Raw genomic sequence first — 27,658 nt, forward strand, 5'->3', positions numbered from 1 at the left:
CTTGGCAATGACCTTTATGCTTGTACAAGCTGTTTCTGCTTATAAAAAGGAGGTGAGAAAATAAACTCGGCGCGCAGTCTTGAACTGTTTGCCCTCCCGGGAACTAGTGTGTCTGTGTTTTTTAATCCTCACCCCCCTTTTCAGGTACCGTTCAACTGTAGTGCCGGCAGGCTCCGGCAGGTGGCGCCCCGGAACAGGGACCTGAACACAGGGGATTCGGTGAAGGAGCACCGCGGTAATCAAGGTAAGAGGACGTCCGCAGAAGTAGTGGGACGCGGTGACAGAGCAGACGACGGGAGAAGCTAGTGAAAATGGGACAAACTAGCAGTAGCTTATTATATGTGCACATGCTTAAGGGAATGCTTAAGGCTCGGGGTATTGATACGAGTCAAAAGAAAATAGAGCTCTTCATTATATTTATTAAGGAAGTGTGCCCATGGTTTCCTGAAGAGGGAACTGTGTGTTTAGAAACTTGGGAACAGGTAGGGAAGAGAATTCAAGGGCATTTCCAGGCTCACGGTCCCCGCCGAACGCCGGTAGATGCCTTCTCTTTATGGAGCCTGGTAAGGGACAGTCTAGTAGAGAAGCATGAAGGACAAAAATGGAAAGACAAGCCCGGGTGGGATTTAGGAGAAGCTGCAGAGCCATGGGAAGACAAGGCTGGGTAGGAGGAAGGATGCAGTTGGGGAGATCTCTGAGAGACGTTCCTCAGCCCCGGGACTGGTAGAGTTAGGAAAGCCCGTCTGCTAAATTTCCTGATTGACTCTGATAGGAGCCACCTGGATCTGGTTCTTATCAGTAAGAAACTTATTTCTGGTTCTGTTCTGTGGGTGCCCATCTGGGGTCTCTGGAAGGCTGGACGCAGCGCTACTTCTGAGACCAGATCCCGGTGCACGACGGTGCCCGGAGATCCTGTTGGTTGTCTTTGTCTTTGTTATTCTGTGTTATTGTGGTCTAATTGTCTTTATCATTAGAATGGGTCAGTCTGCTTCATGTTCTTCTGTCTGTACTCCCCTGCAATGTTTTTTGAAAAGTTTTCAGGAATTCAAGCGGCAAGCGGATGATTACGGAGCCTCCGTTAATGCTTTTGATTTACAGAAATTTTGTGAGCAGGAATGGCCAACTTTCCCATATCCCAGTGAGTAGAAGGGGGAGCTTGATCACCTCCCCAGAATTCAAAAACTCAGACTGTTTGATGTATAAATGTAAGTGTAAAAGTATTTGTTATCTCTTTCTGCTGTTTAATTTGTTTAAAGATAGGGCGGACCTGCTGTGACGGAATGCAAAAGTCTTTAGCAGCTGCTGAGACACCTTTTTCTCAGAGCCTTTTGTTCTCCATCAGAGAGGGAATCAGCCCACTTAGTAATAAGAATTTTTGTCTATGTTTGTATAAATGAAGGTTTCAGTTTGCTCTGATTTGTGAATTTACTGTATTAAATTGAATTTTAAAGTTCTAAGGTTGATTTAAAAGTATCCATTTATAACATTTCAAAGAACAAAAGAACTTTTATTTACAGCTTCCTTATCTCTTTTGGTGCTCGGAGACTCCCAGCTAACAACTTCACAGGGCGGAAAGATTTACAGGCCTGTGACATCATAGTCCAACGTGGAACTAAGGCTGAAGTTACTATTAACTCTTTATAGACTCCGTTAACCATTTGTTTAACTTACTGTTTTCAGTTATTGGGATCCTCAGAGAGGACATTGAGTGGTTCTTCCCTTCCAGTTTAACCTTTGACTGTGTGATTGGATTACTGAGCTTTTATCAAGGTTTTGCCTCTCCTGAAATAACGCTCTATGTGTAACCTGTCCCTCCCCGAGCCGGACTGCAGGATGACTTTTCCTTCAACACACTGGTCCCGCCCACTGGCCTATGGCAGAAGCCAGAAAAAGCGACGATAGGAAAGGGAGGCCCCCATCAGGGGACTTAGAGGCAGTGTTCCTGTTATCTGCTTAGATCCCAAGAATATAAGAATACTTATCTACTGAAATGATATAAGGACAGATGTTTGTTTGATATTTTGTTGTCTGCTTGGTTATATTTATTTGTTCATATATAGAAGAAAAAAAAAAAAACAACAACACATTTAATTTGTTGAAGGCTGAGTGCTCTGACAGATAGCAATCCCCCCGAGTGGCCACTGGGATTCTTTTTTCCCAGGGGTGTTTTCTCTCTGTCAGAGGGGGAATCGGCCTGCCTAACAACATTTCTGTCTATATTTATTAATTTAAAGATATAAAGTTATAACAATTATAGTCCAAAGAGATTTAAAGCAGGGACCACATTCTAAAATTAACTATAAGAAGAAAGCTGGAGCTAGCAAAGTCACCAAGTCTGCCCAGCAAGCTCAAAACCTAAATGAATCTTATTTCTGACACCTGCCACCACCCAGTCTTAATCAGTGGTAGAGGAACAGTATCAGAACTGTTTGTCTCAATTGGCCATTAAGTTTGATGTGATTAATGTACATTGTAAAACCTTTCAAAGAAAAGGAAATATTTTTACCTACTCTTGGTTTTATCACTGAAGGTCTAGTTGTATTTTCTTGAAAAAGTACATTTAAAGTATGGTCATAAATGTTAATCTAAGAAATTCTGGCTGTTTAGTTTTTAAGATTCATTAAAGGATTAAAGTTTCAAAGAATAAGGAATACTAAGTAGAAGGTCTGAGGCATGGTTATGCATTTTTAAAGGACATAGAAAGAAGGTTTAAAGGCTAATTTAGAAGTGTCTCAATAGAAGGTTGTGTAGGTGTAAGAAAGAGAAGAGATATGTTGTAAAGAAAGCAAATAATACAGGCCAGTAAGCCAGGAAGAGTAAATAATTTACATTTTGCCTCCCTAAACAGAGGGTAAATAGTTATACCAAAGTACTTTGTAAGGGTCTAATAAAAGAAATCTAACAGTTACTGTTTTTTTTTTTAAATCACTAGAGAAGCAGCGCGGCAGATAGTTAAACAATGCGGTACTTGCCCCACTACCACTACTGTACCCTCCTATGGCGTAAACCCCAGAGGGTTAATGCCCAATCAGCTATAGCAGATAGATGTTACTCATATTGCCCCTTTTGGGAAATTAAAATATGTACATGTCACTATAGATACATTTTCTGGATTTGTTATGGCAACTGCCCAAACTAGAGAAGCCAGTAAACATTGTATTGCCCATTACTTGAAATGCTTTGCCACCATGGGGCAGCCCAAATGTATCAAAACAAACAATAGACCAGGGTATACTGGTAAGAATTTCCAGGTATTTTGCAGTCAACTAGGAATCAGTCTAAAAACAGGAATTCCCTATAACCCTCAAGGACAGGGGATAGTAGAGAGAGCCAATGGGACTCTTAAAACTCAATTACAAAAAATAAAAGAGGGGGAGCTATACCCTAGGTCAGCACATAACTATTTACATCATGCTCTCTTTATCCTTAATTTTTTAACTTTTGATACTCATGGACAATCTGCTGCTCAGAGATTGTGGGGAGCCAGTAGTTCCCGCACTTATGCTCAGGTGCGCTGGAAAGATCCCCTAACAGGACAGTGAACTTTTCCGCTATAGGAGAAGGCACTCCTATCTGTTTTTCCAAGAACGTGAGTGCAACGGGCTGTGTTACCCTCCAGGGGGTTACCTTTCATGTCAACAGCTCCACCGTCGGATGGAATATCAATGTGATGAGCCTCGGGGGGCTGGGAGCCGGACTGAATGCCTCTCTTCCCCGAGACGTCCTGCCATGTGAGAAACCATCCGATATATGAGAGCATTCAGTACCTTGGGAGCGGTGCTACACCAATCAAGCTGTTGCCTTCCCGATCCAGGGCACCAACTCATCCATCATCAACTGGTCCGTCTTCAACAAGACCAGTTGGACTCAAGGACTCTATGAGGGACTCTGGAGCGTGGCTGGCGGTCCAATCCAGCTACTACTCTGGAAATTGGCTGCTGCTCTGAACACGGTCACAGCCGTGGTGACCTATCCGTCTAGTGATAAGAATAAGAACTGGACTGCGAGCAGCTGGACAGTTAATGTGACTGCCTGTATGCCAGAGCCTTATGCCTTGCTAGTGGGGAAGGTGAATATTTCCCATCAAGGTCAGACCTTTAATGTTACTTGTGTGAGTTGTCTGTTAACCAATTGTATTGCTAATGTACCTTGGGGAGAACAGGTGGTTGTTCTCCACCAGCCTGCCTTTGTAATGGTCCCGGTAAATCTCTCTGAGCCCTGGTATAATGATCATTCCCTCCAGGTGTGGAGGGAGGTGACCTCGGCCCTCAGCAGACCCTGGAGGTTCATTGGATTGCTGATAGCCGGTGTCACGGCCTTGATAACCCTAATTGCCACGGCTGCAGCTGCTGCTGCGGCCCTTACCCAAGAGGTACAAACAGCTTATTTTGTCAATGATTTATCCAAAAATGTTAGCACAGCCTTAGGGACACAAGAGGCGATTGATAGAAAGATTGAGGAGAAGCTCAATGCTTTATATGACATGGTTATGTACCTAGGGGAAGAAATAGATGGGTTAAAGGTAAGGAACAAATTACAATGCCATGCTAACTATCAATGGATATGTGTTACGCCTCAGCCATACAACCAGTCCGTACATGGCTGGAATAAGGTAAAGGCTCATTTGTCAGGGATCTGGCACAATGCTAACGAATCCATAGACCTACTGAAATTACATGAGGAGATCCTAGGTCTGCAAAGTACAGACCCCCTTAAGGTAGATGCGGCAGAAACCGCCAAGGACTTTTTAAATCAGCTTATGCGCATGGTCCCTTCCACCTCTGACCTTCAACATGTGGCCCTTACCGTAGCCCTAGTAGGGGCCGTGGTGGTAGGGCTAGCGTGCCTTTTGCCTTTTCTGGTACGCAGAGGAATCAGCGCTTTGACGCTTCTCCAAGCAGGCCTACACGAGGTCAAGCTCAAGGCCGGCCCACAAGGGCCTCTACATGTTGTATAGAATCATATTTTTAAGCTTGATTGCCTCCATGGGAAGCAGACAGGTAGTCAGAGTGCTGCATCTCGCCGCAAGGCGAGACTGGGTACTGGCTTGGTGCAGAGCAAAGCATCTGCAAGGGAAGGCCCTATAGTAGCTGGCCGTCTCTGACTTCCTCTGAAGGTATGTCTGATTTGCATAGAGGTTAGTATCATCTAAAATAGACATAGTAAGAAAAAGGGCTCTGCCTCTCCTCCCCAAAAGATACCAAGAGCCTGAGGAGTGGCTGATGAGCCACGGGAGGAATCAGACCTCTACTTCCCTAGCCAGTTAAGGCCCACCCCGGTTCTTTTATTATAAAGGAAAGGGGGAAATGTGGGAAACCGTGAGAGGCAATCGGGTAAACAATCCAGTAACCTCGTTTTCCCCGCTTTACTGGGGCCCTTTGTTTCACATATTTAGGTTTGATACATAGTAGAGGGAGTAGCATAGTGGTAGGGACAAAAGTTGCAACATGTTTTCAATAGCAGGGACAAAAGCTGTAGTATGTTCTTGATATCAGGAACTAGGATAGGGAGGTTGGCGGGGAGAGAAGTATAGAGTGTACCTAGGATCCTGTGGAGGCGGGAAAAACATCTAGCCTTGGCAATGACCTTTATGCTTGTACAAGCTGTTTCTGCTTATAAAAAGGAGGTGAGAAAATAAACTCGGCGCGCAGTCTTGAACTGTTTGCCCTCCCGGGAACTAGTGTGTCTGTGTTTTTTAATCCTCACCCCCCTTTTCAGGTACCGTTCAACTGTAGTGCCGGCAGGCTCCGGCACATTATCTTAATTCCAAATCCAGATAAAGACACTACAAAGAAAGAGAATTACAGACCAGTATCCCTGATGAACATAGATACTAAAATCCTCAACAAAATTCTAGCAAATCTGATCCAGCATTACATTAGAAAGATCATACACCATGACCAAGTGGGATTTATTCCAGGGATGCAATGCTGGTACAATATTCACAAATCAATAAATGTGATACATCACATAAACGAATTGAAAGACAAAAATCAAATGATTATATCAATAGACGTTGGAAAAGTATCCAACAATATCCAACACCAAGTTTTGATAAAAACTCTCAGCAAAGTGGGAATAGAGTGAACATACCTTAACATAATAAAGGTCTTATATGACAAACCTGCAGCCAACATCATACTCAATGGGCGAAAACTAAAACCATTTTCCCTAAGAACAGGAACAAGACAGGATGTTCGCTTTCACCACTCCTGTTCAACATAGTACTGGAAGGCCTAGCCACGCCATCAGACAAAAGAAGAAATAAAAGGCATCTAAATTGGAAAGGAGGAAGTAAAACTCTCATTATTCACAGATGACATGATATTTTACAAAGACTCCATAAAAAAACTACTAGATTTAATAAATGAATTTGGCAATGTAGCAGGATACAAAATCAACACCCAAAAATGAATGGCTTTTTTATACACCAATAATGAATTCTCAGAAAAACAATCCCAAACTAAATAAACAATCCCATTTACCATTGAAACAAAATATTAAGATATTAGGAATAAACTTAACCAAGGAGGCAAAAGACCTGTACTTGGAAAACTACAAAACATTGAAAAAAGAGATAGAAGAAGATATAAACAAGTGGAAGAGCATACCATGTTCATAGATTGGTAGAATCAACATCAGTAAAATGTCCATACTACCCAAGGCAATATACAGATTCAATGCAATCTCTATTAAAATTCCAATGGCACATTTCATAGAGCTAGAAAAATATTCCAAAAATTTATATGGAACCAAAAAAACCCCGAATAGCTGAAGCAATCTTGAACAAGAAATACTAAGTTGTAGGAAACACAATACCAGATTTCAAGTTATATTACAAAGCCACTGTAATCAAAACAGTCTGGTACTGGCACAAGAACAGGCATAGAGATCAATAGAATCGAACAGAGAACCCAGAAATCGATCCAAGTCATTATACCCAATTAATATTTGACAAAGGAGGCAAGAGCATACAATGGAGTCAAGACAGTCTCTTCAATAAATGGTGTTGGGAAAATTGGACAGATACATAAAAAAAAAAAAAAAAGAAACTAGACCACCAACTTACACGATACACAAAAATAAACTCAAGATGGATAAAAGGCTTAAATGTAAGTAGGGAAACCATAAAAATCTTAGAGGAATCCTTAGGCAGCAAAATATCAGACATATGGTATGACAATATCTTTACTGATACAGCTCATAGGACAATGGAGACTAAGGAGAAAATAAATGGGACTACATCAAAATAAAAAGCTTCTGCACAGCAAAAGATACCATCAACAAAACAATAAGAAAGGCCACTGCATGGGAGAACATATTTGCCAATGTTACGTCTGACAAGGGTTTAATCTCCAAAATTTATAGGGAACTCATACATCTTAACAAAAGAAAGATAAACAATCCAATCAAAAAAATGGGCAAAGGACCTAAATATACATTTTTTCAAAAGTGGATATACAGAAGGCCAAGAGACATATGAAAAAATGCTCAAAGTCACTGATCACCAGTGAGATGCTAATTAAAACAGCTATGAGGTATCACATGTCAGAATGACTATCATCAACAAATCAACATATGACAAGTGCTGGTGAGGATTTGGAGAAAAGGGAACCCTAGTACACTGCTTGTGGGAAGGCAGACTGGAGCAACCATTATGAAAACAGTATGGAATTTCCTCAAAAAAATTAAATATGGAACTGCCATTTGACCCACTGATTCCACTTCTAGGAATATATCCCAAGAAACCCAAAACACAAACAGCAAGAATGTATGCACCCCTTACAATATCTAAGATTTGGAAACAGCTCAAATGCCCATCATGGATGAGTGGATAAGAAAGCTGTGGTACATTTATACCATGGAACACTATGCAGGAGTAAAAAAGAAGAATCTCTTACCCTTTGAGACAGCAAGGAGGAACCTGGAGATTGTAATGTAAAGGGAATAATTCAGTCAGAGAAAGACAAGTATCACATGAGCACACTCATATGTGGAATCGAAGTAACAAAAAAACAACAAAAAACTGATGAATGGAGTGGATCCAGACACATGAAAGCTTAGAACAGAGTGCAGAAGCTTGGAGGGAAGTTGGGAAAAGTTGAGTCAGTGGGAGGGAATCAACCAAGGACCTTTTGGCATATATGAATGGCCCATGGACACAGGCAATGGGGTGGTGAGGGCCTGGGGTTGGGGTTGGGGGCAGGCTTGAGAGGGTCAATGGGGAAAAAAGGGCACATATCTAATACTTTCAACAATAAAGAATTATTTAAATAAATAAATAATAAAATAAAAATAAAGGCATATTTGGTCATTATTAATTTTTTTAGGATACAAATTATTTCCTGGCCTGGGTGGTGTGGCTCAGGTGGTTGGAGTGTCTTCCCATATACAGAAAGGTTGCTGGTTTGATTCTGGGCCATGGCATATACCTAGGTTGCAGGTTTGGTCCCCGGTTGGGGCATGTGGGAGAGGCAACCAATCTATGTTTCTCTCACATAATTGTCTCTCTTTCCAAAATCAATAAACATATCATTGGGTGAAGACTTAAAATTTTTTTTTCCTTGGTCTGCATTATAGTTTTCAAAAAAACTGATAGCGAAAATTGGCACGGATAAAAAAAAAACAGAGAGAGAGAGATATGAAAGCATGTAATATTTCATGCTCCTATTATTTAAGTATATGTCAAGATTGAGATACCTTATCCTTATAGAACAATAAATGAAATAAAACATTATCTTGAGAGGATAATTCAAATTATTTTATCTGTTATTTAATATATATATCCAAAATAATCTTATATCCAACATTTAGAACATTGATTTTTCTTTATAACAATTTTTCATTTATATACATTGTAGTGTAAAGAAATACACAGGATTTAGTTTATTCTTTAGAAGAATAATTTATACATACATGGAGGTATTCAAAGACAGAGAGGTGTCTGATTTATATTGAAATCTTGAAGACAAAATGGTATCTGGAACCTGGTGCCTGCACATTAACTATTTGTTGATTGAGTGAATAAACAATTGTGCACCCACTTTAAGGAAACCATGGGTGGTATAAAGAGAAAAAGGGATTTTTTTAACTTTTGTTATTGATTTAGGGCATTTTTTTCTATGTGGATACTAGTAACATTTGTTTTGATTTAGGCAATAAATTATAGTTATTGAAAATCTGAACAATTCAAAGGGAGGTATTAGAGTGTGAGTGAAAAAAGGGGTTCTATGGAAAGTAACTCCACAACTTGATTTGATCATAAATTCCTAATTAGATAGATCAAGGTAGGTAGTCACACCCCAGTAATATAACTTCCTCAGTGAAATGTTTTTAAGCAAACTGTTCATTGTTTCTGTGCATCTAAGTTAACACACCTTTGAAATAAATAGTAACTACCCTCAAAAGAGCACATAATCTGCTTGGCCAGTGTGGTTTGGTGGTTGAGCATTCACCCATGAACCTGGAGTTCATGGTTTAATTCCTAGTCAGGGCACATTCCCTGATATGTAGGCTCAATCCCCAGCGAGGGGAGAAGGGTGGGAGGGGAGAGGTGCAGAGGTCAATGATTTTCTCTCATTGATGCTTCTATCTCCCTCTCCCTTCCTCTCTGAAAGCAATAAAATATATATTTTAAAAAAGGAAAGCACATAATCTTATTAACTATCCTGTAATAAATACAATCCCTCCTTGCTTTCTACCACCTCCATGAAATCTTTCTTACGTTCCCTCCTTAATTTCAAACATATAAAAGAAACTGCTTAACTGTTTTTATCCAGAGCATTTATCTCAGTCTGTTGAGATCATGCTTCAGGTGTATCTTCTTTTTGCCTTAAATACATTTTTATAAAATTATCTACAGGGTCTTATAATGACAAGAGTAGTTGATTTGATAATATTTTTCATTTTGAGAGATTTTTTAAAATTTTAAGGGAAAAAGAACAATTGTTTAAAAACTTGTGTTTTAAATGATTATTTGCCTTTTATAGTCTACACTGAAAACATATTTTTAGAAATAGTAATAATCCTTTGCACCTAAATAGTATTTTTACTTTTGGCCAAGATTAATGTTAATTATCTCTAATTGTGATATTTAAGAATCAGATTAACTGGAAAAAAATAAGAAGGCCACACATTAACAAAGTAACACTAGAACAGTAATTAAGAAAAACACTGTGATTGAAGTTAAAGAAATTAGAGGGCAGTCACCAAATGGCTACCTTCAAATACCAGAGTGGTCTTACGATGTCAGGAAACTCTGCAAAATAGAATGCCTACAGGAAGTTCACTGGACATTTCCTCCTAATTCAAAGAGCCTTGCAAGCTTGTCAGCAAATGGGCTACATAGTCATTATGGCTAGCTTCAAAAAGGATAAAGAAGCTCCGTGCATTGCGTTGTGTCTATAGTACAGAAAATTATATCTGATGCAAACCACTCCTTTTGGAAACCTGTAATGGAAAATGCTCTGAAGAAGACAACACTTATAATCCTGGGTGCTGCATGCAGACTAGGCATGCCATGGCATCTTGGCAATGCCACCCTTTAAAGTAAATTCTCCTTTCTTTCAGTTACATTGTAAAAATATTTTCTTCAGTGTATGTTACAGAATTTATTTTCCAGATTTGAAGAATGTTGACTTAAAAAGTACTACCTATAAAAAAATAGTACTAGTACCTATTATGGCATATGTCTGAATAATATCCATTTCTCTCAGGCCAAAGCTTTAGAATTTTCTATTATTTTATCCTCCCAGTTTTTGGTTTATTTTTTAATTTACTGGGGGTAGGGGCATCCTATATAATATCCTATATAATAAAAGGCTAATATGCAAATTGTCCCCTCGGGAGTTTGACCGCTTGCGCTGACCACCAGGGGGCGGCACAGAATGAAGGAAGGCCCAAGCCAGCAGCTGGAAGGCTCTGGTCAGCCCTGATTGCTGGCCAGGCCTAGGGACCCTACCCATGCATGAATTTCGTGCACTGGGCCTCTAGTTGGTTAATAAAGTTAAACAGATTTCAGGTACACCATAATACATCATCTATATATTATACTAAAGGCCCGGTGCATGAAATTTGTGTGCGGGTACAGTCCTTAGGCCTGGCCTGCGATCAAGGCCATCTTCCCCAGCTGCCCACAGCTAGCCCCACCCTCTGCCACCACCCACCCCCCGGTTCCCCATTCACCATCGGGTGATTGGTGCTTGACAGCTAGGGAAAGGAGCTGAGAGGTTGGCTGTTCCCGCCTGCTCGCCGGCCTTGCCCCCGCAGTGGGTGGCCATCAGGCAATCGGAGCCTGCTGGCTGGGGAAAGGGACCAAGGGATGGTCAGTGCACCTCATAGTGACTCTGGTCCAGCGGTCATTCTGGTCATTCTGCTGTTAGGGTCAATTTGCATATTACCCTTTTTTATAATAATATAGGATTATTATATAGGATTGTGTGTTCACCACCCCAAGTCAAGTCTCTTTCCATCACTATTTATTCCCACTCCACTCTCTTCTACCTCTTCCCACCCCCTTTCCCTCTGGTAATCAGCATACTGCTGTTTGGATCTATGAGTTTTTTTACCTTGTGTTTTTTTGTTTGTTTGTTTGTTTTTGCTCAATCCATTTACCTTTTTCATATAGCCTCTGATAGCTGTCAGTCTGTTCTCTATCTATGAGTCTCTTTCTATTTTGTTAGTTTATTTTGTTCATTCAATTCCACATATGAGTGAAATATATGGTACTTGTATTTCCCTGACTGGCTTATTTCACTTATCGTAATGCTCTCCAGGTCCATCCATGCTGTCGCAAAAGGTAAGATTTACTTTTTTACGGCCCAGTAGTATTCCATTGTGTAAATGTACCACTGCTTTTTCATCTGGTCATCTACTGGCAGACATTTGGGCTACTTCCAACTCTTGACTATTGTAAATAATGCTGCAATGAACATAGAGGTGCATATATTATTTCAAATTAGTGATTCAGGATCTTCAGATATATCCCCAGAAGTGGGATGGCTGGTTCATAAGGCAGTTCCATTTTTAATTCTTGAAGTAACTCCATACTTCTTTCTACAGTGGCTGCACCAATCTGTATTCCCACCAACAGTGCATGAGGGTTTCTTTTTCTCCACATCCTCACCAATACTTGTAGTTTGTTGATTTATTGTTGATACCCATTTTGACAGGTGTGAGGTGTTATCTCATTGTGGTGTTTTTTTGTTTTGTTAAATATAAGTTTTTATTGTTTTCAGAGAGAAAGGGAGAGGGAGAGAGAGATAGAAACATCAATGAGAGAGAATCATTGATTGGCTGCCTCCCACATGTTCCCCATTGGGGATCAAGCCCACAACCCGGGCATGTACCCTGACTGGGAATTGACCTCCTGGTTCACAGGTCGATGCTCAACCACTGAGCCATGCCATTCGGATTCATTGTGGTTTTAATTTGCATTTCTCTGATTATTAGTGATATTGAGCATCTTCTCATATGTCTATTTGTTTTCTATATGTCCTCTTTGGACATACAGGTCTACTCAGATCCTTTGTCCATTTTGTAATTGGGTTGTTTGTCTTCTTGGTGTTTAGTTTTATAAGTTCCTCATAATTTTTGGATATTAACCCCTTATCTGATGTATCATTGGTGAATATATTCTCTGATTCAGAGGATTGTTTCTTCATTTTGTTGATGGTTTCCTTAGTTTTTTAGTGTGATGTAGTTCCATTTGATCATTTTTTCTTTTGTTTTCCATGCCCAAGGGGATATATCAGAAAAAATATTGCTTCAAGAAATGTCCAAGATTTTACTGCCTATGTTTTCTTCTATAATTTTTATGGTTTTGAGTCTAACATTTCAGTTTTTAATCCATTTTTTTATTCTTGTGTATGGTGTAAGAAAGTGGTCTAGTTTTATTTTTTTTGCATAAATCTGTCCAATATTCCCAACACCATTTATTGAATAGACTACCTTCACCCCATTGTATATTTTTGCCTTCTTTGTCAAGTATTGATTGGCTATAAAGGCATGGTTTTATTTCTGGGCTGTCTGTTTTGTTCCTTTTAATACTGTTGTTATTAACCTAGTTACTAATAACAGGAAAGGAGCAAAGGGAAGGCCAAATATTATAAGCATGTCATTTGGGCAGCTTCACTAGGAAGCTAAAGCTTTATACTCTCCTGGGAGCCACTGGTTTATTCCTGCAGATTGCTGGGGAAAGATACTGGACAGGATGGAGAATAGATGCATGCCCAGTAAAGTTGAGATGATGTAGGGAAGGTACTTTGCTGTCAGTCACACCTGGGAACATGTCATTGGCTAAAATGTGTACAGCCATTAAGAGGGTGCAAAATTTGGGATATTTAATGCCCTAAACTAAGGAGTTTATGCTTTTGGTTCATTTTATGCTTTTAGGACTCATTGCTAGGGTCACTCTCTCCTGAATTAGTCCACACACAATGGACTAATGGACTGATGCTAGCCTGATGCTGAACTGGACCAGGTTCCGACATGGAAAGAAAACTCTGAACACTGTCTTTGCTTCTAGCTTTACTGAAATTCCAGCTATACTTCTTCTATAACTGGACTAAGGGAAATGGGACTTTGAAAACCCAGAAATGTAATTTCATGGAAATAAAGCTTTCCAACTATATCTCATCCTCCTGTGGGGGCATCCAGAAATACTTTTTTCAATGGAACCCCTATAACCCTACTCCCACTCTCAATGGGGAGACTACTCATACTTTTCTCTGATAACACTTTGATCTGTATGTCTGTTTTAGGCCAGTTCCATGCTCTTTTGATTACTATGGCCTTTTAGTATATTTTGATACCCTGTAGCCTTCAACTTTGTTCTGTCTCAAGATTGCTGAAGTAAGAATACCGTTGTTGGAATCTATGATCAGTGTTGACTCAGGAAGGTCCAACTAAGCCCAGGAATTGTTGATTATAGACTCCTTATTTTCTCAATACTTATGGAAAGGATTGGGCCTAGATTTTAGGGGTAGGACAAGGAGAAAATTAAGGTTTAATGGGGCCTAACATTTATATTCTATTAAAGATTCTTTTATAAAAATATATATTTGTATTGATTTCAGAGAGGGAGAGAGAGATAGAAACATAAATGATGAGAGAAATCATTGATTGGCTGCCTCCTGCATGCCCCCCCGCCCCACCAATGATTGAGCCTGCAACCCAGACATGTGCCCCTGAGCGGAATTGAACATGGGACCCTTCAGTTCTCAGGCTGATGCTCTATCTACTGAGCCAAACTAGCCAGGGCTATTAAGGATTCTTTAAGGAAAAAAAAAAAGAGCCCTGGCAGGCGTGGCTCAGTAGTTAGGGTGTCAGCCCTTGGACCAAAGGGTCATGGATGGATTCCCTGTCAAAGGCACATACCTAGGTTGCAGGTTTGATCCCCACCTCTGGGTTGGTCGGGGCACATGTGGGAGGCAACCAATTGCTGTGTCTCTCACATCCATGTTTCTCTTTCTCCTCTTTCTCCCCTTCCACTCTCACTAAAAATCAATGGAAAAAATATCCTCATTCCTTGGGTGAGGAGTAAAAAAAAAAAAAAAAAGACTGGAATTACTAATACAAAACAAAAAAATGAGTACTTCTGTAGAATAAGAGAAGAAATCAACAATTTACTGTATCTTTTTTTTTTTTTAATCCTCATCCAGGATATTTTCTGGGAGAGAGAGAAACATCAATGTGAAACAGACATATTGATTGGCTGCCTCCCACATGTGGGAACCTACAACCAAGGTACATGCCTTTGATGGGGAATTGAACCCATGACCCAGTAGTCCCTAACCACTGAGAAAACTGGCCAAGGCTCAGTAATTGTTCTTGATTGCAAACTGGCTTTCTTTCCAACCTCAGATATAGTACAACTAGTGGCCCAGTGCATGAAATTCATGCACATTAAAAGGGGATTTATTAGAGGAAATATTTTAATGTTGCTATTTGCCCTTTCTCCATAATAGAAGTGTCAGAGATGAAAGAAAATTAGTAAAATGTATATAAAAATCTTCCTCCTGTCAGAGTCTGGGGCGTGCCGCAGGGACCCAGAGTCAAGTCCCTGCCCACCTGCAGCACCTAAAAATCATACGAGACCCAGACCCAGCTGGCGCCATCCCCATTGGGTGAGATCCAAACCCGGCTGGCCCCACCCTTGTCAAGCCCCACCAAGCGGGGGGCACAGCTTCAGGTCCCCTGACAAGCCCCACCAGGTGTAGGGTGCAGCTTCAGAACCCCAGTCAAGCCCCGCTGAGTGGAGGGCACAGCCTCAGGTCCCCTGGCCCGACGCCAGGGTGGGGGGCATGGCCTGAAGTCCTTCGACCCAGTGCCAGGGCAGGTGGTGTGGCCTGAGGTCCCCTGGCCTGCTGGGTGGGGGGGCACAGCCTCAGGTCCCCTGTCAAGCCCCGCTGGGCAGGGGCATGGCCTCGAAGTCCCCCAACCCAGTTTTGGATGGGGGACACAGCCTCAGGTCCCCCGGCCCGGCACTGGGGCACCGGGCATGGCCTCAGGTCCCCTGGCCTGATGCTGGGGCGGTGGGCATGGCCTGAGGTCCCCTGTCAAGCCCTGCTGGGCGGGGGGTGCAGCCTCAGGTCTCCTTCACTGGCCCAGCACCACGAAACCTCAGGTTCCTACTGATTGCTCATTAAGGCTCTTTATGGGAACTTAGCCTCCACTGTTGGTGCAGCCATCTTGTGTTACGGAAACCCTGCCTCTGCTGTGGGCGCAACCATATTTGTGATGGTGTGACAGTCAATTTGCATACCCCCTCTTTATTAGATAGGAGGATTCCCAGATACTCTCAACATTCACAAAGGCCCTTGCAGGTGAGGGGAAATGACAAACTTTTTCAGCTTCAGCGCAAATCTGCTGCTGGGCAGAGATGAATCTAGATAAAGGAGTTAATAGTCCTCAGAAGTAGAAGAATGAGGGATCATAAGGACAGAGAGCCATTAAAAAATCATTAGAAATTGCTCTACAAAGCCATTGTAATCTGGCACAGGCATATAGATCAATTGAACAGAATAGAGACCAAGAAATTGACCCAAGCCATTATATATATACTAGAGGCCCAGTGCATGAAATTTGTGCACGGAGGGGTGTGTCCCTCAGCCCAGCCTGTACCCTCTCCAATCTGGGACCCCTCAAGGGATGTCCAACTGCCCGTTTACACCCGATCCTACCTAAATGGGCAGTCGGACATCCCTCTTACAATCCAGGACTGCTGGCTTCCAACTGCTTGCCTGCCTGCCTTCCTGATTGCCTCTAACCACTTCTGCCTGCCAGCCTGATCACCCCCTAACCACTCTGCTGACAGCCTGATTGATGCCTAACTACTCCCCTGCCAGCCTGTTTGCCCCTAACTCTCCTCCCCTACAGGCCTGGTCACCCCTAACTGCCCTCCCCTGCAGGCTTGGTTCCCCCCAACTGCTCTCCCATGCAGGCCTGGGTCCCTCCCCACCCCGCCCAACTGCCCTCCCCTGCAGGCCCAGTTGCCCCCAACTTCCCTCCTCTGCCAGCCTGGTCACCCCTAACTGCCCTCCCCTGCTGGCCTGATCTCCCACAACTGCTCTCCCTTGCAGAACTGGTCCCTCCCAACTGCTCTCCCCTGCTGGCCATCTTGTGGCAGCCATCTTGTGTCCACATGGGGGCAGTCATCTTTGACCACATGGGGGCAGCCATCACAAGTGTTGGAGTGATGGTCAATTTGCATATTATTCTTTTATTAGATAGGATTAGATAGGATAGAGGCCTGGTGCACGGGTGTGGGCCGGCTGGTTTGCCCTGAAGGGTGTCCCAGATCAGAGTGGGGGTTCCCTTGGAGCATGGGGCAGTCTGGGTGAGGGGTCTGTGCTGGTTTGTAGGCCAGCCACGCCCCCCGGCAACCCAAACAGAGGCCCTGGTATCTGGGATTTATTTACCTTCTATAATTGAAACTTTGTAGACTTAAGCGGAGGGCAAGGCAGGCCAGGGCAGGTGGAAAGCTTGTCTTCCTCCATTGCTGGGGAAACCCAAGCCTCCTGCTCTCTCCATGGCCACAGCTATCTTGGTTGGGTTAATTTGCATACTTGCTCCTGATTGGCTGGTGGGTGTGGCTTGTGGGTGTCGCAGAGGTATGGTCAATTTGCATATTATTCTTTTATTAGATAGGATATCCTACCTAATAATAAAGTAATATGAAAATTGACCACACCTTCGCTACACCCAAGCCACGCCCACCAGCCAATCAGGGCAAGTATGCAAATTAACCCAACCAAGATGATGGTTAATTTGCATATGCTGAGAGAGGGAGGAGTGAAGACTAAAGACAACTTAGAAGGAAGAGGGAAGAAAAGCGGAAAGCAAGGTGGCTGCTTGAGGGAAGGCTTAGGCGGGGCGGGCAGCAGCGGTGGCTGCGCATGAGGCTGCTATGGCTGCAACTGCAGCGGAGGCAGTGGGCAGGGTGGGGTGGGGCTTGGGTCATCGCCTGCTGCCACTGGCGGGTGCTGACCTAAGCCCGAATCACAGACTGGGGCAGGCCGGGCTTGGGTCAGCACCGGTCGCCACCGGCGGGCACTGACCCGAGCCCCGATCATGAACCCAACCAGCACGAGGCTGTAACCGCGGGTCGCAGTCCATTGGGGGCCCGGGGAGGTGGGGTGGGCAGCTCCATTCCCCGCCCTGCAAAGTCCTGTTTCAAAGGGGCCCGGGGGGTCAGGTTGGGCAGCACCAGGCCCCAACTGAGGGTCCAGGTCCAATAAGAAGCCTGGAGAGGCGGGGCGAGCAGCGCCAGTCCCTGCCCGAAAAGTCCCATTTCACAGGGGGCCTGAGGAGGTGGGGCGGGCAAATTGAGGCCCCAACCTTGGGGTCCAGGTCCATTGGGGTTCGGGGGAGGCTGGGCGGGCAGCACCAGGCCCCAAATGAGGGGCCCAGGTCCATAGGGGACCCAGGAGGCGGGACAGGCAGTGCCAGGCCCTGCAGGAAAAGTCCCATTTAGGTGTAGGCCCTGGAGTCCAGGTGGTCAGTGCAAGGCTTTTTAGGCTGCTGTAGGGCATGAGGGAAGGCCCACATTTCCTGCTGTTTCTAGCAACACAATTGTCTATTTATTGTGCCTGAATTCTTCTGCCCCCTTACAAGGACTCTAAATTTCCTTGGGGGTTGATTTTCAATGATAGCTGTTCATGGGAATTACTTGAGGAGTGTGTGTGTGTGTGTATGTGTAAAATATTCCAAACAACAAGTCTACCCCTTCAGAAATTAGTGTTATAATTCTGTTCAATTTCCATAGATTCTGATTTTGCTGATTTGGAGAGTACCCAGCCAACAGTAAATTTTAAGTGTCCCTGAATGATTCTAACCTGTGGGTTAGAAGCCACTGCTTATGTTTATGCAAACACAAGAGCCAAATGCCAGATAAAATACAGAAATCTCAATTGTACAGCTCAATAAATGTTTACCTATGTCTACACCCAGGTAGCCACCATCCAGAATGTTCTGTTGAATCTTTCTCCATTAGCAATAAAGGCAGAACCAGCTACTTATCTTGGAGAGAGGAAAAAGAGAAAACAAAGGAGAATGTGTGGGAATATGTAATAATACCTCAAAACAGTACCTCCCAATAATTTTATTTATCAGATTATAGGCTCTTACTCATCTGTGTTGTACTTACTGGCTGTCAGTCAGACATTCCCGAGGGGTCCCAGATTGGAGAGGGTGCAGGCCAGGCTGAGGGACCCCTCCCCCCACTGTGCACAAATTTTGTGCACTGGGCCACTCTCACCTGAGGCTATTTTTTTTTCTCCTTGCTTTTCTGAGAGAGTGGAAGGGGTGGGCGAGAGAGAGAGAGAGAGATGGGAGAGAAACATCAATGTGAAAGAGCCACATCTACTGGTTGCCTCCTGAACACACCCCGACTTGGGGGCTGGGAGTGAGCTGGCAACCCAGGTACTTGACCTGGAATTGAACCAGCCCCCCTTCGGTGTACAGGGTGACTTTCTAACCAGTGAGCCACACAGGCAAGGGCTATGCTCAATTAATATTTAACAAAAATCATTAGAAATTACTGTTGAACAAAACATTTTTAATACTATATTGTGGTTAATCATAATTATTGTCATATTGGTATCCCTTATGCCGACAAATATATCATAACTTGGAATTTAAGTAAAATATATTTGGAAACTAAATGCAGAAACCACAAATTTCTGCTGCCGAACTTTTAGGGTGACTCATGGCCTAGACAGCTCTGGCCAAATTAGTGCAACTAGTCACAAAACATCTGTTAGGATCATCTTTGGAAAACTGTGTGTACTCTGGCTCTCCTCACAATCCTGGCCTGCTCTTCTGATTTTGAATGTGACTGAATTTAGTTTTACAACTGACATAAATTTTTTGCTTTGTACAAGGATTTCACAATTCATATCTTCTTGGGGAGTGTGGATGACAAAGGGCTTCTTGTGCTCGTTTTAGCAGTACACATATTAAAGTTGGAATGAAACAGAGAAGATTAGCATGGCCCCTGCACAGGGATGACATGAAAATTTGTGAAGTGGTCCATATTTTTAAAAAAGAAAAGAAAAAAGGGGTGGTATGGAAAATAATCTCACAGTGTGATCTGATCATAAATTCCTAACTGGGCAGGTCACGGTGGGTGGTCACTCCCCAGATATATAACGTCTTTCTTTTTCTTTTTTCTTTTCTTCTTTTCAGGTAGATGTAGTACCCTATTCAATCTTGGCCCCCACAAAGACAGACAACATACATCAGATTGTTCAAGGTCTGTCAGTGGATGCAAATAACTTTAGTAAAAGGTTTATCTTTGCATTAAGCAAGCCCTGTCCATTGTTTCTGTGCATCTGTGTTAGCAAACCTTTGAAATAAGCCATAAACACCCTCAAGAGAGCACATAATCTTAACCAGTCTATAATCCATTCCCCACCTAGCTTTTTGCCATCCTTACATCTTCCATATTCCTTTCATCCTCTCCTTAATATTAAATGTATAAAAGAAGCTGCAAAAATGTAATTCTAGGGAGAATTTGAGATCTAGTTCCCCAGCATATGTTGTCAGCTTGGCTCAAATAAACTCATAAAAATTCTTTACAGGTTTGGAAGTTACTTACGTCGACAGGAGGATTCTGTACAGTCATGCTCAGATGACTAAAACATACAATGGAAGTTAATAAAATGGTACTTTGGCTGGAAGTGCTGCATGAGAACCAGAGTTTGTCAATAAAGAATTCTTGTGTTTTCCTGAAGACAATAGAAAGCAGAGGAGTAAAAAACTTCAGAAGTGCCCTAGCTGGTTTTGCTCAGTGGGTAGAGCGTCCACCAGAAGACTGAAGGGTTCGAGGCTTGATGCCAGTCAAGGGCACTTACTTGGGTTGCAGGCTTGATCTCTGGCCATGGGCCCTGGTCCAGGTGCGTGTGAGGCAACCAATTAATGTGTCTCTCTCACATCTATGTTTGTCTCTCTCTGTCTCTCCCCCTCTCTTCCACTCTCTGTAAAAGTCAATGAAACAATATCCTCCAGTGAGGATTAACAACAAAAAAGTCTCTCTCTCTCTCACACACACACTGTGATAAGAACAATTTTTAAAGTGTTGTCGATACAGTATTGTTATCTAAAGACACAATGTTGTACAGCAGATGTAGAATGTATTCAACTGGCGTAAAGGAAATTTTATACCATTATACAGGCTGATTAGAAGCTCCCTCTACCTCCTTCCCTCCAACCACTAGCAACCACCATTCTCTTCTTTTGTATTTATGAGTTTGACTACTTTAATTAAAAAAAAATGATTTTAGGGAGTGGAAGGGAGAGAGGGGGGCAGAAGAGAAGAGAGAGAGAGAGAGAGAGAGAGAGAGAGAGAGAGAGAGAGAGAGAGAGAGATGTGAGAGAGAAACATAGTTTGATTGCCTCCTGCATGTGCCACTACCTGGATCGAACCCACAACCTGGGTATGTGCCCTGACTGGGAATCGAACCTGCCACCTTCTAGTGCATGGACAATGCTCCAACTAACTGAACCATACTGGCCAGGGCAAGTTTGACTATTTTAGATATAAGTGGAATCATGCAGTATTTGTCCTTCTGTGACTGGCTTATTTCACTTAGCCTAATGTCCTCAAGGCTAGAGATGTTACCAGGCTCTACTCTAATCACACTTTCTGCTGTTTACCCCTCCCCTCCTTTTACCACTCAGGCTTCATCTTCTGCTAATTTCATAGCCACTGGACTCCTGCTCATTGTTCCCTTGCCCAGCTCTAACATTCTAGATATGTTCTGGCCCCAGAAACCATTTCTTTCCCCCACTGCTTTCAGGTGATGCATAAGCATTGCCTTAGTTAGGACTTTTAAAGTTTCAGCATATCCTCTCCTTCTTGGTTCTTTCTAGTTAAGGTTCCTGACTTATTTTCTCTCTATCACTTCCACTATTATATGTTTACTAGAGGCCCGGTGCACAAAATTCATGCATGGGTAGGGTCCCTCTGGGTGGCCTGCAGGGATCGGGCTGAAACCCTCAGTCCAACACTGCCTGCAGCTCCTACCTGCTGCTCCCCCTCATCCTGGCCCCACTGTGCCTGCTGCAGGCTCCCACCCAATTAGTCCCGATCAGGAGAGGCTTGCACTGCTACAGCAGTGCACGCCAGCCATGAGACCTGCATCTGATGCCCTCCTAAGGGGAGTGGCCTGTGGGATCTGGCTGAAACCGGCTCTCTGGCATCCCCCAAGGTGTCCCAGATTGCGAGAGAGCCCAAGCCAGGCTGAGGGACCCCACCAGTGCATGATCGGACTGGGGAGGGACTGCAGGAGGGCTCCAGGGCATGTCCAGCCCATCTTGCTCAGTCCTGATCAGCTGGACCCAAGAAACCCCCTGGTGGTCAGTGCACATCATAGCAAGTGGTTGAGCAGCCTTACCATATCATTCATTAGCATGCAAAGATTGGTTGTTCAGTTGTTCGGCCGTTCGGTCGATTTGCATATTACCCTTTTATTATATAGGATCTCTTTAATTATACAAGAGTAAAATCTCTATAAAAACAGGGATTTAAAAAAAATATATATATATATTTTGTCTTACCAGCATCTAGAACAATGTCTGAGGTATAGTAGGCATGCAGGTACACTATGTTTTTTAATCAATGAATGAATACGTGCTATTATGAGCCAGTTATTTAGTACACAATGTTAAAAAAAAATTGAATCTGCCCTCTGCCAATAAACAAACTAATAAAAATATGTCAAAAATGAGAGAGGTTTGTCTAAAGAGTAAGCATGGAAGAGGGGGTAGGCTGAGGTACTCAAGTTGGGAGGAGGAGAATTTTAGAGAAGAGCTTTTTAGATAGAGAGATAGCATGAACAAGAGCAAGCTCTAGTCACCTACTGTCTAATATTTAAAATGCATCCATTACTGGCTAACTTCCCTTTCCTGTATCACTTTGTCTTCAACTATCCCTTTTCCTTCAAACTCTCAACAAACTGCTGGTCATTAAATCTTGGTTCAGGGTTGGCCTCTGGAAGAACCCAAATGAAGACAGTGATTCTTACCCAAACTCTAGAGAGAAAAAAATGACAAAGTCTTTATTGGCTGGATATAGGATTTGAGGTGATTAGATTTGATAGCAAAGGAACTTGAATTCTAGGTTAAGGGATTTGTTTAGATTGTTTCCAATTTCTTTATGAAATCTTTGAGTTTGGGGATGAGGTAACCAAAAGGATATCTGAGTCTGATGAATCTAGTTGTGGCATCTAATGGTATAATACTGGAGGCAAGGAGAGTCTACAGGGAGGAAACAATTCCAACAGCATGGTTAGGGTATTCAGAAATGTACTAGTGAGGTGGAAGTGAGCATGGAAAGGAACAGATGAAGAGAAAATGTGAAAGAAAAAAATGACAGGATTTGTTGTCAAGCTGTGTGTACTGCAGGGTTGTGTGTGTTGCAGGACCATGTATGTTAGAGAGCAGAATTGTCCTTAATAGAGATGAGGAAACTGTGCGTGGGATCTGGATTTGATGAGTTAAAGACATTTACACTTTGTGCCAGTGGAATGTTCAAGTAGAGATGTTCAGCAGACAGCTGGAAATACAAGAAGGCAGGAAGGATTTTGTTTCAGAATTGGGGCTCTTTCAGATGGTGATACATGTGTCTGGCTATTTTGAAAACCCCAAAGAAACACTTGCTTTATACAATTCTTACAGTCCTCACCTTGTGACTCTCAAGAGAGAAGGGTGAATGTCATGGTAACCTGCAATGCTTGGCAGACTTTGTAGTAGAAGCACGCACACGCTGTGATGTGGAGAGACTGTAATTGTGCATGAGAATATGAGGGCATGAGGGAAGGCAAAAAGCTAGGTTTTCACCATGCAAGTTCTTGAAGATATTGGACAATAGGAAAGCAAGAAATCAAGTTTAAGGAGTTTGACAGAGTCTGACCCAGTACACAAGTTAGGAGGCTGAGATGTGGCCAGAAGACCAGCCATTCATGGCAGAGAATTCAGACTCAGAGGATTAATGCTATTTGTTTTCTGCCTAGTTTTTTAAAAAATGTTTTTATTGATTTCATAAAGAGGAAGGGTGAAGGAGAGATAGAAACATCAATGATGAGAATCATTGATCTGTTGCTTCCTGCATGCCCCATACCGCAGATCGAGCCTACAACCCTGCACGTGCCCTGATTGGGAATTAAACCAGTGACCTCCTGGTTCATAAATGGATGCTCAACCACTGACCCACACTAGTCAGGTTCTGCCTAGTTTTATAGAGTGGCGCTGGCCACACACTGAAGGTTATTAAGGAATCCATCTCTTAGCTTTTTTCTCCATTCTAAATAAAGCTAATTTGATTCTCATAGGTCATACTTACCATTTCTTTACTTGTTACTCTTCTCTGAACTCTCTCCAATTTTCCTTTTAAAAAATTGAGACCAAACCTTTAAAGCACTGTAACAACTGGCTTAGTTCTGGGCACAGGAAATTATTCTTTTCTAAAATGTCACACACCAGGCAACATTTCTTTGCAGGTTTTTCCACCTGTTTTTATTTGATTGATGCGAGAGAGAGACAGAGAGAGAGAGTGAGAGAGAGAGAGAGAGAGAGAGAGAGAGAGAGAGAGATTTGTTGTTCCACTTATTTATGCATTCATTGGTTGATTCTTGACCTGAATGAAACATGCGATCTTGGTGTATTGGAATGACACTAACCAACTGAGCTACCCAGCTTGGGCTTCCACTTTTTTCTTTTTAATAATGCTAATTTTATTTTATTTTTTTCATCACCATTTATCTACTCTATGCCTTCTTCCATCTTCACCCACCCCTCCCTCATATCATGCTAGTTTTAGACAAAATGTGATCAAATTGGGACATATCTTTTTCAATAATTTTTTTTGTTTTAACTTCAAAGGTTCAGAGTTGGAAAGGGTATTGGCTCAAATCAGGCTTCCCCACCCCTTTTTAGGAAGATGGAGGTAGAATACTGCCATACTGCCAGCCTGAGTCTTTTTGTCCCATTAAACAGCTCATGTCAAGAAACATATGAGGCAACATCTTCACGCTTTCTCCTTTATTTGTGTTTTTGCCCCTGCTCATCCCCGCAGAATAAACACTGGATTAGCTAAAATGTTGAGAAGTAATACAGAAAAAAGAAATTTGCTTAGAGATGAATAAAAACTGGAAGCAGGGGAGGACGCGCCAAGGCCCCGCGAGGCTGGGAGATCCGTGGGAGCAGTTTTCCAGGTGAACTGCAGGGCGGTCCTGTAAGGAAGGCAGAGCCCCAGGAGACACCGCCGGCCTCCAAGCCACCGGAGAGGAAATGTTCACCGGACAGTCAACACTGTCAGTTTACACGGCGATCAAACAGGGCCTCCCTTTCGCAGGGAGAAGAAACCCGACCCCCGAACTGCACAGGGAGGAGCGGAGGGACTCATTCCAGGCCAGCGCCGGGCGCGGCGCCCTCGCTCTGAGATTGATGAGGATTTACAGTCACTCGGACAAGGACGGCGTCCAAACGCGAGCAGAGCCAGGCTCTCCCTCGGGGCTGGCGGAAAGAAAGCGCAGCGTCTGGAGCCGGGCGGCTGAGGCCGGAGGGCGCCGCCCGCCCGCCCGCGGCTCCTCCCCGCCCGCAGGCCCACCCCGCCCGCAGGCCCATCCCGGGCTCAGCACTCTTCCCGGCTCCAGCCGGGCCTGCGTGCGCCTCCACACGTAGCCGCGGACGGTCCCTGCCGAGGTCTGCGCGGAGCCGCCGGCCCCGACGTGGGGCCGGAAACCGGCCGCCGGGCCCGCAGCAGCGCGCCGGCCAATCGCCGGGGCGCGGCCCGCCCCCCGCCCCCCGGGGCAGCTATAAGCTGCCCGCCGCGCCGGGGCGCCTCCGCGAAGCACCGATCCCGCCTGCTGTCCGGCTGCCCCGCTCGGCTCGCTCTTGCCGGCCGTAGTCGCCGTCGTGGTCGGCCGGGAGGGACCCGACTCCCCGCGCTCTCGCGAGAAGTTCGCCGCCGCCGGGAGGTGGGGGTGCCCGAGCACGCGCGGGCCTTCGAGGGGCCGAAGATGGGGGGTTGCCCCGTGAAGCCGCAGCTGCTGCTGCTGGCCCTCGCCCTTCAGCCCTGGAGTCCCTGCGTGGGTGCAGACTCGGAGAAGCCCTCCCGCCTCCCCGCAGGTGAGCACCCCGCGGCACGCATCCGCCCGCGAGGCTCGCGGGGCAGTCCCCTCATCCTGCGGCTCTTGGGTCGGGCCCTGCGAGGTAGGCGGGATGGGCGCTCCTCCGCGCCAGACGGAGGACGTCCCCTCCAGAACCGCTCTCGGCGATGCTGGTCCCCGGGGCGGAGGGGGTGCCCGCTCGCCCTCGCTGCTCCTGGGCAGAGTTGGGGTGCCCTCTCTCGCTGCTCCTGGAATTCCCAGTAACCTGAGCGCAGGAATTTTTGTACTGCAAGTTGGGATTTCCTTTTGGTCTTGCAGGTCCCTAGGCACCAACACCTTTCCTGCAGCTCTCCTTTCTCCTTTCCTGGAGGTGCATGATTCATCCGTGTTGGACGAGGCCGCACTCCCTCCCTGACCTAAACAGTGTACTTTCTGATTGATGGCGACACATTCCTTCCAAGCGCCCCAGGAAGCAGCCGGTAACACCTAACTTCTGGCCAAAAACAACGCTCAAAACTGGTTGTTTTCAGTAGGCTGCCTAGCTACCCAATACCTCTAGGCAGCAGCTTTCCTCCTTGGGGACTTGGAGGGGAAGCTGTGGACTCAGATTCTCCCCTTAGCCGCCCTTTTCCTAAACCTGGTGCGGGTTCTTGTTTTCAGAAGCTGGATTTGCAGTGAATTGGCAAGTTCATGTAAAACAACACTTTTTACATTGAGCTAGATTAAAGACAGTCTCACCACATGTTTGTCTGAACATAACTTTGCTGCCATTTGTCACACATGAGGTATTCTTGCAGTTTTCCACTTTTGTGCTTTAACTCTAGGCTCAATGATCTGAAATTAGATATTGCATGTAAATGTCCTGCTATACTTTTTTTTTTTTTAATTAGGATCATTTTGGCTTCCTTCCTTCCTTTCTTTCTTTCTTTCTTTCTTTCTTTCTTTCTTTCTTTCTTTCTTTCTTTCTTTCTGTAAGTACAGAAGCCACTTTTCTGCTCGAATTTTGCTTTCAGGCTTAAACTCAGAAGTAATAGTTTTGTCTTTATCTTTAAAATCCTCACCTGAGAGATCTATCTATCTATCTATCTATCTATATATATTTTTTTTTTATATTTAGAAAGGAGGAAGAGAGGGAGAGAGAAACAGCAATGTGAGAGAAAAACATAGGTTGCCTTCCTTATATGCCCAACCAGGCATGGAACCCACAAACTAGGTGTGTACACTGACCAGGGATCAAACCTGCACCCTTTGGGTGCACAGGAGGATGAGTCACCTGGCCAGGGCCTATCTTCATCTTTAATGTTTAAGAAGACTTAAATGGGTAAACATGTTTCTACATTCCTGCTTGATAGCTTGAGAAACTTCACATTTAAATGGGTTTCTGTCAGTTAATACAATGCTTTTCTTTCTCTCACATATATCTGATGGTTTCAAAATGCATTTCTGACCCCTGTTTGGTTCCTTTAAATTTGAACTGAATTTTTTCATAACAAACTTTTTCTTTTAGTGTAACAGCTAGAAAATAGGCAAGTAAATGTCTTTAGCATACTTGGAAATGGAGATATTTCAAAAAAAAATTCACCAGAAAAATGACTTTCTTTGTGAAACACCCAAGGAGTCTTACTGGGAAATAAAATAACCTCTAAGGACTTTGCTACTTTTGTAGAGACCTCTTCAGCCTTTGTCTATTTTATCTCATTAAATCACCAACACCCTTTACTTTTTATAGAAGACTTTTTTTTGTTGCTGCCTTTAAGTTTACGTCCAAATCACCTTCCTTTCCCACTCTGGTTTTTAAATTTCATGGAGCTGCACAGTAAAGTTTTAATGGACTATAACATCAGAGAAAGGGAATTTCAGATATGAATGTTTTCCTAAGAAAATGACCATATAAAACCCATTGCTGAAATCTGAGGACTGGTTGCTTTTGGTGGGTGGCCATGGGAAATTCAATTAACTCCTAAATACAGAAAAATATTAATTTATAATACATAGAGCCAGCAGTAGCCAGTTTGGTTATGAACTTTTTAAAGGTAGATGTGATAAGC

The 27,658-nt window shown here is 43.7% G+C and overlaps 1 protein-coding gene and 1 non-coding gene across 3 annotated transcripts in view; both read left to right on the forward strand.

Annotated features, from left to right (window-relative positions):
* The first annotated feature begins 19,433 nt into the window (after window positions 1-19,433).
* LOC114229299 (U6 spliceosomal RNA) lies at window positions 19,434-19,540 on the forward strand. Its single transcript, XR_003615389.1, has one exon. It is a non-coding gene; the product is annotated as a U6 spliceosomal RNA (small nuclear RNA).
* Window positions 19,541-25,121: 5,581 nt separating this feature from the next.
* PLOD2 (procollagen-lysine,2-oxoglutarate 5-dioxygenase 2) overlaps window positions 25,122-27,658 on the forward strand; it is a 253,440-nt gene continuing 250,903 nt past the window's right edge. For both annotated transcript variants that reach the window (XM_054714121.1, XM_054714122.1), the window contains exon 1: window positions 25,122-25,629. In XM_054714121.1, the coding sequence (XP_054570096.1) occupies window positions 25,521-25,629 (109 nt within the window). In that variant the 5' untranslated portion in view covers window positions 25,122-25,520. The remainder of the gene's footprint in view (window positions 25,630-27,658) is intronic.

The sequence above is a fragment of the Eptesicus fuscus genome, chromosome 3 (genome assembly GCF_027574615.1).
Source record: "Eptesicus fuscus isolate TK198812 chromosome 3, DD_ASM_mEF_20220401, whole genome shotgun sequence".
Lineage (NCBI taxonomy): Eukaryota > Metazoa > Chordata > Mammalia > Chiroptera > Vespertilionidae > Eptesicus > Eptesicus fuscus.